This window comes from Epinephelus moara, chromosome 7, assembly GCF_006386435.1.
Source record: "Epinephelus moara isolate mb chromosome 7, YSFRI_EMoa_1.0, whole genome shotgun sequence".
Lineage (NCBI taxonomy): Eukaryota > Metazoa > Chordata > Actinopteri > Perciformes > Serranidae > Epinephelus > Epinephelus moara.
The window spans coordinates 7,739,205-7,759,343 of NC_065512.1; the positions used below are offsets into that span (position 1 = coordinate 7,739,205).

The 20,139-nt window shown below is 42.1% G+C and overlaps 2 protein-coding genes across 2 annotated transcripts in view; one reads left to right on the plus strand and one right to left on the minus strand.

Annotated features, from left to right (window-relative positions):
- Positions 1-8,114, plus strand: part of zmym2 (zinc finger, MYM-type 2) — a 48,419-nt gene extending 40,305 nt beyond the window's left edge. Inside the window, exons 19-25 of the mRNA XM_050049176.1 lie at positions 2,318-2,442; positions 2,523-2,715; positions 2,945-3,087; positions 4,875-4,989; positions 6,264-6,506; positions 6,741-6,885; positions 7,846-8,114. Of these exons, the coding sequence (XP_049905133.1) occupies positions 2,318-2,442; positions 2,523-2,715; positions 2,945-3,087; positions 4,875-4,989; positions 6,264-6,506; positions 6,741-6,885; positions 7,846-8,086 (1,205 nt within the window). The 3' untranslated portion in view covers positions 8,087-8,114. The remainder of the gene's footprint in view (positions 1-2,317; positions 2,443-2,522; positions 2,716-2,944; positions 3,088-4,874; positions 4,990-6,263; positions 6,507-6,740; positions 6,886-7,845) is intronic.
- An 11,329-nt stretch (positions 8,115-19,443) lies between these two features.
- The window catches only part of xpo4 (exportin 4), a 230,709-nt gene continuing 230,013 nt past the window's right edge, over positions 19,444-20,139 (minus strand). Inside the window, exon 23 of the mRNA XM_050049190.1 lies at positions 19,444-19,509. Coding sequence (XP_049905147.1) covers positions 19,459-19,509 — 51 coding nt within the window. The 3' untranslated portion in view covers positions 19,444-19,458. The remainder of the gene's footprint in view (positions 19,510-20,139) is intronic.

Sequence of the window (20,139 nt, forward strand, 5' to 3'; positions counted from 1 at the left end):
ATACCATCAGAAAGAGCATTCTTTACATTATAAATTAATACAGTAACACTTTAATTTCAAACCCCTATTTAGCATCTCTGAACAGTATAACACATGTAATGAATGGTGTATAACTCTAAAGTGTATGTAAGCAGATATAAGGATCCTCCTATTGCAAATGTCCAGATTTCTAGGCCATGTTTAAGTGTAACAGGATTTGTAATCGTTTCTTCACTAGTGCTTTTGCAGCACGACAGAGACGTCGGATAATAAAAGTATCGCTGTGGCAGCTGAACAGTAGGATTAACCTGCAGCCAAATAAATCCACAAGCTCGTGTTTTAGAGATACATCTGGTTCCCCTCCCGTTCACACAGATTTCCAGCCAGCCTCAGATGAGTCGAGCCAATCACAAACATTTATGTTAAATGGGTTTGTGTGTTTCAGACGATGACTAACCTATGAGGAGCTTTTGCGCTTAATATAAAAACACTGATGTCAATTTTTGGGTTCAAAAACATCCATGACGGCTGCAGCTGAACTTTCTCTTGAAGTATTATCTTTAAATTATGATGGCGAAAAACAGCAACACTCATCCACAGACACCATCACAGCTCATCTCTGCACGTATGATTATATTTGTCCATAGCTCATGTCATGGTTCGTCGCTCTGATTGGTTGTACGGAGATCCAAGGGGAGAGTGGGTAGCAGCACAACTCCACCTCAACTCCACCTAATGCAGGCTGACGGCACCCCAGATTAAAATGTCCAAAAACACATAATTGAATCCATAAAATATCTCCATACTGCTCGTCCATAGTGATCCAAGTGTCCTGAAGGTGTTTTGAAAAATGTTAGCCTCATTGTAGCCTGTAGCTCTAACTGCTTCTGTGTACAGCGAGCTCACGTGTGTGCGCTTGCGTGCAAGACCAGCAAAAGCATGTGAACACACATGAAGGCGGTGCCCATGTCTCACGGTCTCGCGCAAACGCACACGTGAGCGCGGTGCACAGAGAGGCAGTTAGAGCTACAGGCTACAATGAGGCTAAAAACAGAGTTCAACAAAACAACTTTTTATGTCGGGGCTTCAGGACACTTGGATCACTACGGACGAGCAGTATGGAGATATTTTGTGGTTTCAATTATGTGTTTTTTGGACGTTTTAATCTGGGGCGCCTTCAGCCTCCATTAGGTGGAGTTGTGTTGCTACCTCCTCTCCCCTGGGATCTCCGCAAGGGATGTGAGGACTCTAAAACTTCACCTGAGCCTCCCTCGGCATATGGGTGAGTAGATAATGGCTGAATTTTAATTTTTGGGTGCACTATCCCTTGAAGAAGTCTGTGCGAACTTGGAACTTTTCTACAAATTTGACCAATCATTGTAATTTCCTGTGAGTTTCACCAGTCATTTCAGATGATGATTCTGGTTGAAAAGATGGAGACGTGCAATGTAAGTGTCTCACATTCACCAATTACTGCTAAAAATTCAAGGTAGTTCCCTGATATTCTGCATTAAAGCAACGTTGTGGTTGAGTACAAATAAAAGTCATCAATTGACAAACACTCTTCTACCACAAAACACACCCGAAGAATAAAACAACAGACAAGACAAATCACCATGACAGAGGCTGTTGCATGTGCTGAAATAATTAAGGTGAGTTAGATTAAATATGGACGATTGGTGGTAACATTAGTGTAGTATAAGACACAAACTCAACAGTACTGTTTTATTCTCACTGGAACAAGTTGCCTTCGATTCCTAATGAATTATCCCCCAGAAAAAGCAACATTTTTTGCAAGTTTCATTTACTCCTGCAGTTTCATCGCTAAAAAAAGGTCTAAAAACTTTGAATATGCGTCGCAATGTTTTTAAAATCTGCTGTGAAATCTGGAATTTTAGGCCACAACAATCCCAAAAAACGGCAAAATCCTTGAGGGACTGTCTAGAACTGTAAATAAGCTGGTTTCTAAACATTCCTGTTGTGTTTGTTTTCTTATCTGTCTGCTTATTGCACTGTAGAACAAAAGACAAGACAGACTCAGCCTCTTGTGCAATTTGAAGAAACTAAACCTGCCAAAATAAAGTTAGGGGGTAGGGAAGAAATCAGATCATCGTGGTTTGTCCCAAACTGAGTCTGTTGAGTGCATTTTAATGTTCCAACTGTGTCACCTGAAGCTCTGAACTCCTAAATGCGGAGACACTGAATATCAGTAACAAGAAATCATTGAAGTAAATCCCTAAATCTGCGGGAGAGTCACTTGTTTCCATCCTGAGCTGGATTTACACTTTCATTTTTATCAATTAAGCTCATAATTAAACAGTTGTTGTTTCCTGTCCAGCCTCAGACCCTGCTCCAGTCCTCGAAGGGATGGACGAGGACATGGGCTTCTCTCTACCTCCGGTCCTGGCTGAGGAGAAGGAGGAGCTGGAGGAGTCTGCGCCTCGACCGCAGCCCAGGAGACAAGTACGCAACATGTAACAGTTAGAAAAATTGTACCAACCATCATAAGTTGACTGTGTGGTAACTGTGTGTTTGTGTCGCAGGGGAACAAGAGGCAGGCGGTGGAGGAGAGCTCAGATCTGGTCTCGTCTTCGTCTTCCAATCCAGCTGGCAGACGCTCAGAAGGACGGTCGCTGCCTCTCAAAGCTCGATATGGTATCAATGCTTGGAAACGCTGGGCGCTGTCTGCTTCTGACCAATCAGATGACACCAAAGAAAAAGGCGACTCCAAACCAGGTGAGATAAACTGGATCGTAAACTTACTGACCTGGCACAGCAGTAGTTGATTAGGACCAAACTCCTTGAGTCTCAGTTTGCTCCTCTATTCAAGGGTCATGAAAAAGATGCAGAGTTTAAGTTGATCTTGTCTGAAATATCAGAGCTCTCTAGGATCAGAGTTGCAGTCACCACCTCATCCTCTACCTTCGCTAACAGCAGTCGGTGTCTCTTCCTCTTCTCTCCGCAGCCCGCTCTAAAAGTAACCTGTTGTCGCTGAGTTCAAAGGAGCTGAACGCAGCTCTGTCCCGGTTTGTCAGGGAGGTCTGCCGGCCCAGCGGGGAGCGCTACTCTCCAGACAGCATCCTCTACCTCTGTCTGGGGATCCAGCAGGTTGGTGCCATTTTTTAAGTTGTGTCTTGAAATGAAAACAGGAGGGTGAATGCAAATTATTTTCACATGTCAATAACCATGTTAGTCTACCTTAGTCTGAGGCCACGTCTACAAGTATACAGATATTTATGTAAACTGATATGAGCCAGAAACACCAACAACAATGGCGGACTGCCGGTTTGTTAATGTTTGTTAGCACTGCTTGGTCTGATGATTACTTTACGCTTAAACTTAGTGTCGCTGCACCATGTTACGAACACATCTGCGGCGCCCAGTTACGTTCGGTCCACTCAGCGTTCACAGTATAAAATCTGACAGAAACAGGATCAGGCCGGCAGATGGTGGGACACTTTTTTTCCATGAGGAGTGGAAGGAAAGCTTTTGCGTGTCCACAGCTTCACTCGTGTCTTTGAGAGAGGTCCTCCATCCTTCAAAGGGGAATCAAAATTATATGCTTCTTCTGTAACTCTAAATCAACCATTCTATAAATCAACTACTGGAATTGTGAAATTAAATTGATCATTTCTTATTTTCTTTGGTAGTTTTTGTCATATACAGATACAATGATTGCTGGGTAATATGTATGTTGATGTTACCCAATGTTAAGTCTCTGATCATCTGACGAGACGATCAAAGACACTAGAAGAGCAACAGCACATAAAGAAAGCACAGCAGAAACATCAGACAGGTCAGACCACTGTGTTTAACATTATATCAGTAAACGTCACAGTTACAGCTGAAAATCACAACAGAAATAAACAAGTTTGCCAGTTTCACGTATCTCCAGAAGTGACTGTTGTTGCTGCGACGTCACAGTGATTCGGTCTCTTAAATAACAAAAGAATGAGGCGTCCTGCTGGACAAAGGGGTTAAAGACACTGACCATGTGATCACACCTTTGTTGCATTTCCCTCCTTTTGTTTCTCCTCTCATTTCCTGTTGCCTCACTACTGTTGGTTTAAAGTAAAGTCAAATATGCCATAAAAAACTTTTAAAAACAGTCATGAAAAAAGTAGTGCTAATTTGATGACGTTTTCCCCACTGCCACCATAAATATCATTGTTTATAAAATACAACAAAATATTTTAAATTAAAATAGCTATTAATATTAGATTATATTAAAACGATATATATGTGTTATGAAGTGAATAAAATAAATGAGAATAAGCATCCATTTTATTTGCACTTCCATCTGGAGTCATTTTAGAGGTAGGAACTAAAGTCAGAGGGAGTGTTTCCTGGAGGACAGATATAAGTGGTGCACAGTCTTCCCTCCTGTTCTCACATGTCGACACAGCATGGCTGCAGAGAGGAGCTCAGGATCATTCAGAGTCGTCTGGAGGGAGATTTTTCTGACAGGAAAATGTAAGATCGTTTTGTCTGTTTGAGAAAACAAAGTTTTAAAGATATAATTGTTTTATGTGAAGTTTAATCAGAAAATTATGAGTTTGAAACACTCAAAACTGACTTGTACTTTTTCTGGGCCTGCTTAAATGTGTTGCTCTTTTTCTATCTCTTTCAAAAATGTCCTTTCACTGAGCTCATCTGTGGGTTTTTGCAGAGCAGACGACTTTTGATGTTCAGATTAATTGAACAGAACGCCAGTGAATAACTTTTTTGTTCCAGACTTGTGTCCACTGATTAAAACTCTTTGCTGTTCACATTCTGAAAAACAGTGATGATCATTTTTAAATATGAGGACACTCGTGTTTTCATCTCCACAGACTGCAGCTTGTATTTGTTTGACTGTTTTTTTAAATTTGAGGGTTTTTTTCATGTGTTTGAAGCATCTCCACGCCAAAGGCCGGAAGGATGACCTTTTCAGCGACCCGTGCTACCAGCAGTTTGGAGAGGAGCTCAACAAGGTCCTGAAGGACTGGCAGCCCAGCGTGCTTCCTGATGGTGAGTCTGATGGGACCATCTGCTCGGCACCAAATGACTGTTCAAGGGAAATATGGTCAGATTTATTACTGGAGAAGTGAGGGACTGCATTTTAAATCACCAAATAATCAGTTAGTAATATCTGAAACCCACAATACATGCATATATAGCAGCTAAATAAAATTCAGAGGTCAAATTAGATCAACTTAAACAGTAGCTTTCATAGCTGCTGGAGGAAGTTAAATACAGTGAGTGTATGGCTCGTTAGCACCACCTGGTGGTGTAGAGCATCTCCAGTGTCAGTGTCCAGTGATTATAACTCTTCTGCTGTTCACATCCTGATTTGTTGTGATTGCACTTTAATGTTATATGAGGACACTTGTGTACACAACAAATAGGAATTAAATGCATTTGTGAGATGTAAATAATTCATGTTACGCTGCAAAATAAAATAGAAAATTAATTTACATTTATGTACCTGTACTCAGTTAATTTTTAATAATAGATATCCAAAGTTCCAGTGAGTATTTAGGTTTTTTCGGTCCAAAAATGTGTTTGACTGGAAAGATCCCAGATATGACTGTGTCCACATTTTTCTGCTTCCATCTTGTGCTTGTTTCTATTTATGTCAGTGGCCTAGATAACATGGTGTACTGCTCCAGACCACTAAAAGCTTCTCATTTATTTATTTTATTTTTATTTTGTTTCTATTTTAATTTTTTTTTTCTTATGCTGTGATTATTTAATGTAGTTTGTTTATTTCCACCTATTTATTTTATGTATTTATGTATTTAGCTTTTTTCTTTAAATGATTATTTTACATAATTTGTTTATGCTCATTTATTTTTTGTTTATTATTTTCTTTATATTTTTCTTTAACTGATTCTTTTACATTTTTGTATATTAACGCTTATTAATTTATTTTGTTTTTTATTTTGCTTATTTTTTTCTGTAACTATGATTATTTCGAATTCCTATATTTATGCGTATTTATTTTATTATTTACTATTTTTTAATTACTTTTATTTTTTTATATTTTTTTCCATTATGCTTATTTATATATTTTCCTTGCATAGATTAAATTGAAAACCCTCTGAAGTCATCATGGGTAGGGGGGAGGGAGGAAATGTGAGGTTTTTTTAAGACATTAAAGACACTAATTTAAAATAGATATGTCAGTCTGCAGAAAGATGTCCTGACCAAATAAAAATAACGTTTTAGGCATTATAATCAGAACTACACCCTCCTCTTAATCTCCATGTTGGATACTGAACATTGACCTTCATGTCCTGCAGGCTCGCTGTGGGGTCGAGTGGAGGAGCAGAGTCTGTGGAGCAGCCGGCAGCTCGGGCAGCAGAGTCCGGCGGCTCTGCTGCGCTCTCTGGTTTACCTGAACACCAAATACTTCGGCCTGCGCACCGTGGAGCAGCACCTCCGCCTGTCCTTCGCCAACGTCTACGGCCCAGACACCGTCCATCCTGTCACCAAGGAGACCACCGTCTGCATCCGCGTGCCTTCCATCTCTCAGGATCACCACGGTGAGTTCAGGAACATGTGCATGTTGGGACAGTTTTTGATGCATAGCCCAATCGTCATTGTTTCATTTCAGATGTAATATGTTGGAGTTGAGAGACACAACAATGAAAAACCAACCCTTTTCTTTTTATCAGAACTTAAATCCAGTGAACTGACATTTTCTCCTCTTATCTGCAGCCTTTAGCTCACAATCTCTGACACATAATCCTGAAAATGTTTTATCTTTGTAACTTCAGTGCAAACAGAGTCGAGGAAGAGGAAGCGTACGTTGGAGGACGGCGATCAGGACTATGAACCAGACGACGACTCGGGAGGCTCCACTGTACGCTGCCCCGTCAAGAAGCACGAGTGTCACCTCTACGATCTCTACAGATCCAAGTGGTGAGTTCAGTTTCTTTACAGATCTTATCCAGAGGAGAAAACTGTGCAGAAGTTGGAAAAGAAAAGAATCCCCTTTCGAGATACTCGGATACACACAGTGTTACCATCATTAACCTCATACTCGAGGCATTTCCAGGAGGCGTCTATTGTTTTACCAACCCACTTTAAGCTCCCCCAGGAAATTTTGCTGATCCGGGGCGCAGTTAAAGGGAGGTCCAGCCACTGAAGGTCCGTCTCCATGAAATATGAAGCTACAGTAGCTTTGAAAATATCAATATCCTCCTGAGACCTTGGTTTGCTGCACCTTATACTTCATTCTGATTAATTTACATCTGTCCTCGTTCATGGACACATTTTTCTGCCATCTAGTGGCAACAAAAGCACAACACACTAATCCACGTGAAAACAAAATGGCAGCCGTCTCTGCCTAAAGTCAGTCTGCAGCCGATCCCGACACTAAAGTGGACAAGATACAAAACCTGATCACGTTATACGGAGTCAAGCTTCACTTCTTGCACTGCATAAACCTTAAATCTTTCATCAGTTTGTATCTATAGAAAGTTAAAGGAATGCTTTTGCTCCATTTTGCATCCCTAATCCAATGAACCAGTTGGATGTCTGTTTCTGAGTCCTGTGATTATAACTCTTTGCTGTTCACATCCTGAACCACAGTGTTGACTATTGAAAGATGAGGACTTAAAACTTTCGCAATTGTTGAACAAGAAATCCAGAACGAGAGATTAACACATCTCTTTCTCTTTCTCTTTCTCTCCCACCTCCCCTCTTGCTCTCCTCCTTCTTTCCTCTTATCTTTTTTCCTTCTCTTCAATATGTTTTTCACTTCTCTGTGCTGTCACCTTATTTCCCTCTCTTCTCTCACATTTTCTCCTCCTCCCTTCTTACTTAACTTCTTTCCCTTTTTTTTTCTCTTTACCTCCCCTGCTCCTCTCCTCCCTCCAGCCCGGCATTGTTGCGGGAGCGTCTAGACGTCTTCTACGTTCAGCCAGATCCGGCCTGCAGCCCCGACGACCCGCTGTGGTTCAGCTCCACGCCGCTGGAGCGACAGATCCTGGAGAGCCTCCTCACCAGAGTCCTCCTGGTCAGGGACGTTTACACAGACAAACAACACCTAGAGGAAGATGATGAGGAGGAGGAGGAGGAGGAGGAGGAGGATGGGGGTGAAGTAGTCGGGGGAGAGTAGCAGTTGTTTTGACTTTTTTTTTTTTTTTGTAGTAGAGCCTGAACAGTCAGCAGAGGAGGAGGAGGAGGAAGAGGAGGATAGAGCTAGTAGTGTGTGTGTGCTCCTCTCCTGTCTTACCCTCCTCGCTGACTTCCTGTTTCCTCCTGGTGAGGAGCGTCCACAACTGGGAACTCATAGAGGATGATGGATGTGGAGGTGAAGAGCAGCCCAAACGTTTACTTCTGCAGATAGATTCACAAACAGAGGAGGAGGAGGTGGTGATGAAGCTAGAGGACGGATAGGTTCATTGTCCCCTTAGTCATAAACCACAAGAGGAGGCACAGATGAGATAAAGGAGGCAAAGCTGTAATTTGTTAAAGTCGAACTAAGCAAAATTCTGTAGAAGTGTATTGACGGTTATCACCATATTTTGATACAGGAAGTGCGTAGCGTGCTTATAGTGCTCAGACAGGCAGCTTAACTTTATAGTATCATGCTTTAACAAACCAGGAGGCTACAAGGAGATGAAGTTATTTTCTTCTGTCTAAACTTCATGTCCTCCTTGTCATCGCTCTGTGGATGGAAAAGAGGAAGTGGAGTTCTTTGGGCTTCAAGAGAGTTTTCAATAAAGGATCGATAAGTGAGGGCGAAGGCAGATAAAAAGGTCTGAGTGAAACCAGAAGGACAAGAGGAGAGTAGGATGAGTCTAGAGTGTCTACAGAGGTGGAGGCTGGAAGGTCGAAATTCCATCTTTGATGCGGTTCAGCTTGTAAATGTATTATATATTATAATATTGCGTCAATATTTACAGCTCAATTTAGCTGATGGTCATGCAACAGGAAGTGCTGCTTTATATTTGAAAGGATTATTAGACATGAAATATTATACAGCTGAAATATTGTTGCACTGACTGACAGGTGGAAAGATCCAGGTTTGACCCATCAGTGATGTAAAAAAGGACTTTTGTCCACTTCACTTGTAGGATTTTAAATTTTCGACCGTTGGTCGAACGCAGCAGTGTAATATTCTGTGTTTTGACAAATATTTTTGTTCGGTACATTTAGGATTTAAAGCTCCTGCACACCCACACAACTGTCAGTTTGTCAGACTTCGGCTCAGGTTAACATTCAGCGGTGTTGAGCTGCCGTCAGACTGGATGTTGGCTGGTGGAGTTCATTCATGAGGTGAGGACAGGAAATCGTATGAGTGAGGTTGTTTCGATGCCAGGCCAGTTTTTGGTGGATTCACAGGTCAAAGTTAGTTATTATTTCATATATTTGTCTCATCACCACCAGACTACAAACTGCAGTGTTGCCCTCAAACATGATTTATTGTATGATTGCTCTAATCAATATTAATCAGAAACATGACATCACTGCCTTTTCGGGGCTGAGTGCAAGGCGTTTTCGTAGGACAAGAATGTTATGTGACCTTATATTTTATGCAGGGATTATTATGAGGTCACCAGACTCCTAAAACAACTGTGCTTAATGCTGTTATCTCAAGATTACAAGGCTTGTTTTCTCATATTAGTGGGTTGATTTCTGTAGATTCTTGAGAAAACAGTGCTGATTTCCAGAGATTATCACAAGAAATCAACTTGTTCTCTCCAGATCATGAGATAAGTATGGAGAACTTAAAACTGAATGTCTGGATCATTTCACACCTGATTTCGTGCATGCTGACATGGTGCTCCTGATCTCTGAAGTAATAACAGGAAACAACCTTTTTATCGTGATATCATCAACAAAATAATGAACTCTTGATCTTGAGATAGCAGCATTAAAAAATGCAAGCACGTCTGTTCTTGTCTTCTGTAAATGAGAACCAAAAAGCTGTAAATCATGCTGCTTTAAACAGGTGACACATTAGGTGCATTTCCATCCACCTGTTTTTATGCACATTTGAATTTAGACATGAATAAAACCTGTGTGGAAACTGTTTTTTAAAAAATCTCAAAATATTGCAAATAGTTTTTATGCTTTGATCAATCAATACAAAGTAAATGAGATTATGTGCAATGGAAATGGAAGCAGCTAATAAATGTACAATCATGACGTTCCACCATTTTATAGGCTACAGTAAACTCTTTGTCGTCTGCACACAGGGCCGTTACTGCAACTCTTCCAAGACCACAGAGCGCTCTGTTTCCTTCGTCCAGTGTGCTCTCTGTTCTTAGACATGCACTGTTTTCCAGTGTTTGAATTCTGATCCAGACTCTTAATTACATCATCTCGTTGCGCCCTCTTCTTCTAATGGCACCTGACTGGAGCATTAGCACAACCTACTGCCTATCTCGACAAACTCACTCCCAGTATTTGCATAACTGATGGAAAAGCAGATATATTTTTCTTAAAAGGGATCTAATCAGGTAAATCAGTGAAGCCACCTGTGTGGGTGTGTAGGGCCTTTTAACATTGCGAAATTAATCAGGCTTGAGTGTATCTTGACGATTGCCAGTACTGTATAAGTGATGCTATGTGGTGCTGACAGTGTGACAGTTTCATCAGCACAAGAAGTTTTCCTATATCAGGTCTCTGTTGCATTTTCACTGCACAAAGATGGAATTTCTGATTCTCCAGCCTGTCTTGAACACAGCACAAAGCCTCTTCCTCTCAGTCAGGGCGACCTACTGGTTTCCAGTGTCACACATCTCCATTATAACTGGGCTGCTTTCATTCCTCGCCATCATCCCGCTCACTGCTCTTCCTCTGTCAGTACTGCTCTCAGGCGAAACCCGTGTGCACCACAGAGGACTGGAGGAGTCAGGACTGATCCCAGGACAGACTTTACAAACCTCGTGTTATCTCTTGTCACACACACACACCTGACTCTCGCTGTGTGGTGCGGGTTAACGGCGACCTGCCGACATGCTGCGTTTCTTTATAGGACATTAGGGGAACCTTCATTCATGCGATGTAGCATTATGTGCGTACTAAGCCCAGATTGGGTTGCTTTGAAGTGTAAATATCTCTGAAACAAGGCGGTGGTTCAAGTCTCCACAGAGAGGGACACTGTGTCGTAAACACCCACTGAAACCTTCAGCTTGAAAAACACCCGCCTCCCGAGAAGCCTTTTTAGAAAGACTGATTATTTATTTATCTTTTTATTAGTTTGACTGTTTCCTCTTTACGTTGGGATAGGACTTTTATGGGTGCCATCTCCATCTCCACCCGTCATTCATTGAAAACCTGCTGCAGTCCCTCGCGCCTCTCTCGTCCATTTAAAAAGGGTCTTTGTGCAGGAACCTGCTAAACATGAAGGACACGGATTGCTCACAGCTCAACAGACTGTCTTTGTTTCCTTTCTGCTTTTGTCCCTGTGTTTGGACTTTCCTGGCGTTACTCTAAGTCTCCTTTTAAACTTAAATCTTGGTTTAGTTTAAAACCTGAGCGCTTGTTCACGAGTGCCCTCTCCTTTTTCTTCCAGGCTGTTTTAAGAGCGCCAGCACCGCGAGGCAGAAGCTTATATTGTAACAACACATTGGTTGGATTATCCATTGTTTATTTCTTTGATTTTTATTTTATTTTATTTATGTGGTTACAGTCCCCCTTCTTTTTTACTTCTCATTTTTTGAGTTTTATTTGAATTTTCGTTCTGAATGTTTCAATAAATTGGAGAAAGTGTCATCAAGTTTAAAATCAAGTGACGGTTATTTGAGGATTTTCTTTTTCTTTTTGTACTTCTATTAACTTTGATTTAAATTGGGAGAATACGCTGAGATAAAACTTTACACCCAAACAAAATGTGTGTTTCCACAGCTTGTGCTTAGAATATAAGGAACACCCTCCTGGGGCCAGATGCATCAAACTCTGTAGATTCACGACTAGAATCGCGGAAATGTGCAATTGTTTCCTGAGATTTATAAAGTTGTGCGTACGCCTGGTAGTGATTTATAATTCTCTATTTTTGTGGAGCTGGGTGCATGAGCCTTATTTTCACACCACAATTTGATATAAATGGATGTAGAAAGGTCTTAAACATCTGTGTGCATGTTGATACTTGTGCCCCTGCACCTCATTAGACCAGAGTGCAAGGAGAGCTGTGACGATTAATCAGTTAGTCATCAACTATTAAATTAATCTTCAGCTAATTTGATAATCGATTAATCAATTTGAATAATTTTTTTAAATCAAAAAGTCCAATTTCACTGATTCCAGCTGGCTTAATGTGAATATTTATGACAGTAAACTGAATATCTTTGTGCTGTGGACAAAATGAGACATTCAAGGACGTCATCTTGGGCTTTGGGAAACCCTGATTGACATTTTTAACCATTTTCTGACATTTTAATATTGAATAAACAACTTACAAATTAATTGAAAGTAATTGACATTGGCGGTTAGTAGCAGCCCTAATTGCGAGGTTCTCCAACGATGCCAGAGCAGCTGTCATTACGTACAATGTGGAAATATGTAGCGTCCGTACCACTTTTCTGCAAACCATCATCACGATAGAATCTCAATCAGCAGTATTATTAAACGTCAGAAGGATGATCAATGATTTATTCTTGGCGCTCGTGTTAAAATTTAAAGTTGTCGCAATTCAGGATGAAATTAAACGATCATTGAAAAGATGATGCTCAGATATAAATAAAAATATTGATAGAAATGACATCATTTAAAATGTACTTTATAAATGCACCTTTGACATTTAACAGAATGCTGTGGGAAAATGCGTTCGCATGGTTTATGCATCTGGCCCCAGATGTTGCGTTTGATCCACTGTCCTCCTGACGAAGGTGGATTAAATTAGTGAACTAGGTTTTATTTGATCCAGACAGCAGGCGTTTCTGTTATTTTGTCCACCCCTCTGTGCATTTAACAGTCTAAACTGCAGTGTAACATTTCAGGAATAAAGGTTTTGTGGACTTAGAGGAAGAACGCTGGTCTGAGTGTCTGACCCCAGACCAGCGTCACCAGCCCCAGGACCTTTAAACTCGACTTATGGAAGTTAACTCAACTGACCCTGGATCAGATGACCCTTGTTGTTAGTTAACCTGGCTGATATTTCCCTGCTGGACTCAGAGGCAGAGACCAAACCTGCCACATGGTTTGGACCTACAGTAGATGCTGTGGCTGGCTGTAACGCCTAATGTGAATGTGCCTATCTGTATATACTGAAAGTGAGTGATTGTGACTTGAGTCTGATGCTATGTGTGTGGGCTGATCTGCTGATACGGTCATGTTAAATAAATGAGTTCATTTTCTAATCAGACTCCTCAACCATGCTGTTTTACTTTCACAATAACGTGGGCATTAAAGGACCAGCTCACCACATTATAATTAAACTGTATTTGTTTTACCTGCTCCTGGTGGTTTTAAGCGGTAAAGATTGACTTCAGAGATTTTGAGGTTGTAAACTTGGGCTGCTAACATGATAATGGAGGTGACTAGAATATTTCTGCCCTTCTAAAATTAGAAACTTCGTCAATTAGAGAGTAACCATAACAGATTGCTTAGCTTTTCAATAATAGGCTATAAAAGAAGTGGATGTAGCCAACAGAACAAGCCATGGGTTGTTTTTTTTAGCCAGAAGTGACCATATGAGATCAAAAGGGTGGAGCTGTAGAGGTGGGAGGCGTGGGCCTGACTTAGAGTGGTTTTACACTTGGCCCCTTTTCAGCCCTCTAAACAGACTCAAAGCAGTGACTCAGCAATTTTTGCACACATGTGAACACTCCAAGCGAACTCAGCCTCCCCCTAAGTGAACTGAACACCTCCCAAGGTGATCTGAGTGAAAGTGAGGAGCTTCTCAACCGCACTGCAGTGGCACGTCAAAGTAAAAACAAAACTAGATCAATATATAGTGTGAACAGAAAGAGGACTGAAGCCCCATCAGAGGTGAAGTTGACCAGAAAGAGAAGTGAGTCCTTTTTCAAATGAACTGACACTGTGAACACAAGAAGAACTGAGTCCCTTTTCTGTTGGTCCACTTTTTGGTGCACTTAAAGGCTGCTCTCAGACCTAGAGTCGTCTCCTTTGGTCTGAAACAAAGTTCCAAAGTTGTATAATTGCCTAGAGTTGGTTTGTGTTCTCACGGCAGCATTTACAAGCGGACCAGATCAAATGTCTTGTGTGAGAAAGCTGCTCTTGATTGGTCAGAATTTCCATGTGGGAAAAATCCAGGAAGTAAAGCAAACGTTGAAGAAGAGTACACTTGCAAGATAAATGTGACACTTTCTAATGTCACAATGGAGGGACAACTACGCAGGTTGATTTTAGCGCTGCTCATCGTGGACTATATTGCTGTCATTGTTCATTTTAGTCAAACCATACAGTTTGAAAACGAGGCGCGGCTCCAACTAGAAAACAATGTTTTGATGCATTGGATGTGCTGAATGTGCATATTAAGGCAGTACAGGAGGAGGTGCACATTAATAATCCTCCAGGACTGTAACATGCTCATGTTTAACCCAAACAATGTGTCATGTGACTGCAGTTGCTTCACATCCAGGTCAGAACACGTTCTCACCACAAACCAACCGCACCAGAGTTTGTTTGTAACCGGACTGAGACCACCTCTTCAAGAAGGTCTCGGTTCAGTTGTTTTGGTGCACACCTGAGTGTGATTGCTGTGTTCACACCTGCCCAAACGAACCGCACTGAGGGGGCAAACGAACTTCGTTTTCGTTTTGTTTGGCCAGCCAGATACAGGATTTAAATAAAATCTACTTACCAGAAAAAAGTTAACAGCCGCATCCGACATTTGCAGGCGACCAAAATGTTCTACTTAACTTTGTTTTCCTGAAAACACTGTGAAAGGGTTGAAGTTCTAGAACGAAAACACAAACAGTGTCCATCAGCTCATGGAGGAGAGGCTGGTGCTTGTGACAGTATAAGATGTAAAAATGAATGGCATGTGCTGTAACGTTAGCTAGTTCAGTGATGCTGGGTGAGCTGGTAGTAGCTGGCAGATGTAACTCAGCAAAAAAAGTGAGTGTCACAAGCCGAGCGCCATCTAGTTCCACTTTCACTGATGACAGGAGGCAAATCAATATGTTTATTTCTTTAAAGTTTCACACACTTACAATTCATTCAGTTTAGATAATTATTCACATAAAATAGACTGAAAATACATTTCTTCCATTATTTTTGGTAAAATGTCAAACTTAAAAAGACAGGTTAAAGGAATAGGAGTGATCACGGGTCAGTGACCTTGTATCCAAGATTATAGAAATATTTTCCTTCTAATGTCCAGACATAAGTTACTGCAGTGTGTTAACAGCACAACATGGGGGGCCTCCTCACTGTGTTTGACCTTCCTCGCTATCATGTACCTTTTTTTTTCCTTAACAAGGTGCCAGGCGGACATGACACTGAGGCGGGGAGTGTTATCTGGGAGAAGACAGACAGCAGGACAGGAGCAGGAGAAGGAGACGAGGCCCGTTGACACCCTGAGGTCACTGCAACAGCCTGGGAGACGAGGCCCTGGTCCATGAGACAGGAAGTCGTGTTGGAAAGGTTAAAGAGGATGTGTTGCTTCAGTATGCAGAGACGCCGGGGGAGCAGAGTCTCCCAAGGGACTATGAACACTGGTGGAATGTAATGAAGTACATTTACTCAAGTAACTGTACTTTTACTTCTACTACAGTATTTGTAAGGGAGGCAAATATAATAGTTTTTACTGCATTACATTTATTTGATAGTTGATACCTTTAGTTGTGTCTGGTTGATCTGATCTGGTACTAAAAGGTGGAGCTGTGAACACTGCAGTCTGATTGGTCAGTGGAGGACGGTCACTCTGCTCACTTCTCACTCACTTTGCTGCCTCTCACAGCAGCTGGAGTATGAGAAAAATAATTCACTGGGCCGACTGCCGGCGACCTTTACGGTGGAACATTTACTTGTAATGTTACTCAATGTATGAGGTGACGACATGAATCAATCAGCACACCTTAAATTTCACTGTGACAACTTGGACTATCACTTTGGTTTTTATATGACACACACTTTAAGCAATGAGTGGATCTTCAAGTGTTCATATATATATTAATTGCGACCACAATCCTCACTCTGAGAAAAAAAAAAGCATGGCGGAGCGTCGTTCCTGTGGGCTCCAGCAACACTAAACCCCTGAGCTTGCCTGAGAAGGACTAAATGCACAAAGCTGCTATTTTTAAATATCCCATGGAGAGAGACTCTCACTGCAGCCTGTTTTATTTTGTTCTGAAAATGTCGGCGTGCAGCCTCGTTCTGTGGACGATAAACCAGGTGCAGACTGATAAAGGAGGAAATACAGTGAGTGCTGGACGGAGCAGTGAGTGACAACAACCCCGCCCACATTTAAGAGGACTGTTTGTGGTGGAAACACTAGGGTCTAGGTACCATGTCTGAAGGGTTACTGTGGTTCCAAAGGTACCATACTAACAGTGTTTGGTGCAAACTGGGTTTTTGTGACTAACTGGAACAGCAGTTTTTTAAATTGGTCCTGTATTGAGGGAGAGCACCACAGTCAGCAGAAACAGGCTGCAATCTCAGGGCGTGTTCGCACTGTCACTTTACGTCTGTTAAAAGTGCTTGTTTTTGCCTCTGACAGGCTCAGATTGTTATTATAGGTGTCTGACAACATTATGGAAAGGATCCCTACAGAGACAGACCTTTTCGTTAATGAGTAGGATCCTTTTAAGATCCTTCTTTAACAACAATGCTATTATTATTCTTATACTTCTGTCTCCAGTTCTCACAAATAGATCAGGACATATAATGCATCAGTCCTTTTCTCTGTCTGTGGCTATCGAAAACGTAAATCTTTATAGTTTATTATTTTTTAAAAGGCTCCGTAGTATTTTCAAAAGACAATAGGTGACTGTGGTTTTACACAGATGTTACTCACAAAGGAGTGAGCAGCACATTTGTTGGGGACTATTCTCAGTGGTGGAATAATACACATTTGGTGCAGGACAGTGTATGTGGGAGTCAAAATAAATGAAACTCATCGATTAATTCATTGTTGGACTTGTTAACGAGTCGAATAATTCAGATGATCTCTGTATTTCATCCTGTCACAAAGGCAGACATTTGACATTTGCTTCTGTCTTTGTGTCTGAGTGCAACAGAGCACTGTCCCGTCTCTCCCAATGGGGGGCGCTACGCCCTCGCTGTGAACCCCCTCCCCAGTGGGACTGGCTGAGTGTCCCTGATCTCCTGGTTTATCAGCCATCATCACCACCAGACGTGTTGTTAAACTATAACACCCATCATTATCCGCAGGACGAGCTGCTGCTTTGTTGAGCTTCCGTGTCAGGACCCACGTCTGACAAGAGGTTCATCTGCAGCCGGGCGGACGTCAGGCGGCCTCCCCTCTCCTCCCATGAGCCTGTGCACACCCCACCTCCTCCACCTCCTCCTCCTCCTCCTCCCCAGCCTCACCCTCTCACCCTCCACACAGAAGAAGCAATGCACCAAAACTCAAATCTTTTGAAGGCTTTAAGGAAAAACATTCCCTCCATTTCACCTCACTTTTTTTTTTTTGGTGGAGGTGGACGGGTGGAGGTACAAAACAAGGTGACAAAACCCAATTTTTTGAAGAGGCAAGCTTTTTTCTTTCTGTGCTATCTGTCAGAGTTGGCCAGACTCCAGTAACTTGTCCCATTGATCTAAAGCTAAAACGGCCCTGTGCGCCCACACAGCCAGGCCCGCGAGGGAGCGGGGTGGGTGTAAAAACATTTTTTCACCCTCGTGGGGTTTTTTTTGTTTGGGCTCAATCCCCAGCTCTTTCAGGGGGCATAAAGAAAGCGCTGTGGTCAGCAGGGTCATGTGGGCGAGGCCCGGGGGGTAGACTATAGGTGGCGATTAGGGCCTCTAATGTGCAATGAATCCTCTTCGAATCACATGATATGAACTAATGTCGCCATTTAATGATAAAACAACAGCGACTGGGAGGGAAGAGCCAGTGTGTGTGTGTCTGTGTGTCAGTGAGTGTGAGTGTGTGTGTGGGTGTGTGTGTGTCAGTGCAGTGTACAGCTGCACAGAGGACAAGAGGGCAGGAATGGATGACAACTGCATTTCTCAGGTTGTGTGCCTCAACGTGCGGTGCAGGACCAGCTGGAGGACGGGAAAGGGTTTAGCCTGGACAGCTGGGATGTGGGTTAAAGTGCAACACAAATATTTTCCACCTTTCGTCCTCTCGGATACTTTTGTTTCTGCAAAATGCACCAAAAATGTCCTCCTGTTTTGGCATCTTCCAAACTATGGATGAAGATATCTGGATTTTATTTCATGGGTATCAACTATCCACACACACACACACACACACACACACACACACACACACACAGAACAGTGTGACCTTGGCTCTGGCCGGTGGCGAGGGACAGTGGGGGGCTTGGAGCTTGGATTAAGTTAAATTTAGGATGGCCTGACCCTATTTGGTGAGCCACAGTGAAGCTGTGAGTGCAGCGCAGAGTCACCAAACTCAACTTTTTCCAAAACGCCCACCGGCTGACACATCACACACACACACACACACACACACACACACACACACACACCCTTTGAAGCCATGATCCCATTATCTCTCCCAAATCTTCGACAGCAGCTCCTCGAAAGTAACATTTGCGCCACAAGTCGAAGTTAAGCAGCTCTTACTGGTGTGTTAATGATGTTAACTGTGACCTTTGACCTCTAAAACCCAAAGGGTGTTGCAGGATATTTCAACACCAGTGATTTTATTGATTCCACACTGATTGATGACGTGCTCCTCCCTAGGACGAAAGAAAAAATGCAATGCATGATGGTCAAGCTGAAAGAACTACAGAGGGAGGTCTTGTTATGTGAAGAATCCAGAGATGCTGCATCTTGTGGGTCACTTATTTGATACTCGCTCTATTTAGCTGCTTTATAACATATAACAGAGAGAATACCAGAAAACAGCATCCTTCCAAAAGTCTGTTAATGAGCTTCCAACTGTAAATCATAGGTTCTATATCGTAGGACAACTACTGGACTACGCAACCGGACATGCCTGAGCTTCTTGAAGACGTTTCACCTCTCATCTAAGAAGCTTCTTCTTTTATAAGAGGTGATACGTTCTCAAGAAACTCAAGCAAGTCCAGTTGCCTACGATATAGCACTTATCATTTCCAGCTGGAAACATAAATATGCCTCTGATAACTTCGAATGGAGAAACTATAGGTGTTATATACACTGGAGAGGCTGAGGACATGTCCGCATCGCTGACGGAATTTGCGGATTTTGTCCCTGAGACTTTTGAAACGAGTCCAGTCTCACTCTGAAGTTGTCGAAATCTGGAGCTTGGGCAGTGACTTGCGGCGTCTGATACTGATGATAAAAGGCGTCCTTTAACGTCAGCATGATACGTGGCCAGTTGCCAATATAGTTTGAAGGCGCTTGGCGACGTCAGGGGGAAACACAGCGGGACAAGCACGAAAGTTAAGGCGGTGAAAGTCCATGGTGGTGGTGGATGGGTCCAACAAACACCAACTTTCACCCAAGAGAGTGGTGTTCACGTTCCAAAAAGATTCTTTTTCCTAAACCCAACCATGTGTGTTTGTTGTTGAAGGAAAAAAAACTTCAATTTGCAGTGTTGTGCAACGTACTGCTTTTATTTTGAAAGAGACTGTATGTAAACGGTAAATTTTCTGTGAAAACAGAAGTGTATTTTGAAAGAAGACAATGCATGTAACAGGCAGAACTTGATACAGCGTCCCAGAACATCAACAACCAACACACCCAGGGTACCTTGCACGTCGTATGTAGACGTGGAAAGTCCATGACCAAATGTCGATATGTGACGAGGTCGGAGTGAGAATGCTGGTAAAACACAGTTTCTTAAAAATGTTCTTAAAAAAAGTAGCTTGCATTAAGAAATGTTAAAAATTAAAAAGCTTTGAGAACGTTTTATTTGCACAATAAGAAAACACACAATACAGTGTTAAAGGGAAATTTCGGTTTATTTCAACCTGTCTCCTATCGTCAAGTGACTAGTGACATAAAAATAATAGTTAGCATGTTAGCCGTTAGCCTAGATACAGCCGGGGCGCATAGTAGCGTCAGACCTGTTAAAACGTAAGTGAACGGGCAACCTTCAAGTGCAAAGTTCAAGTGCAAAGT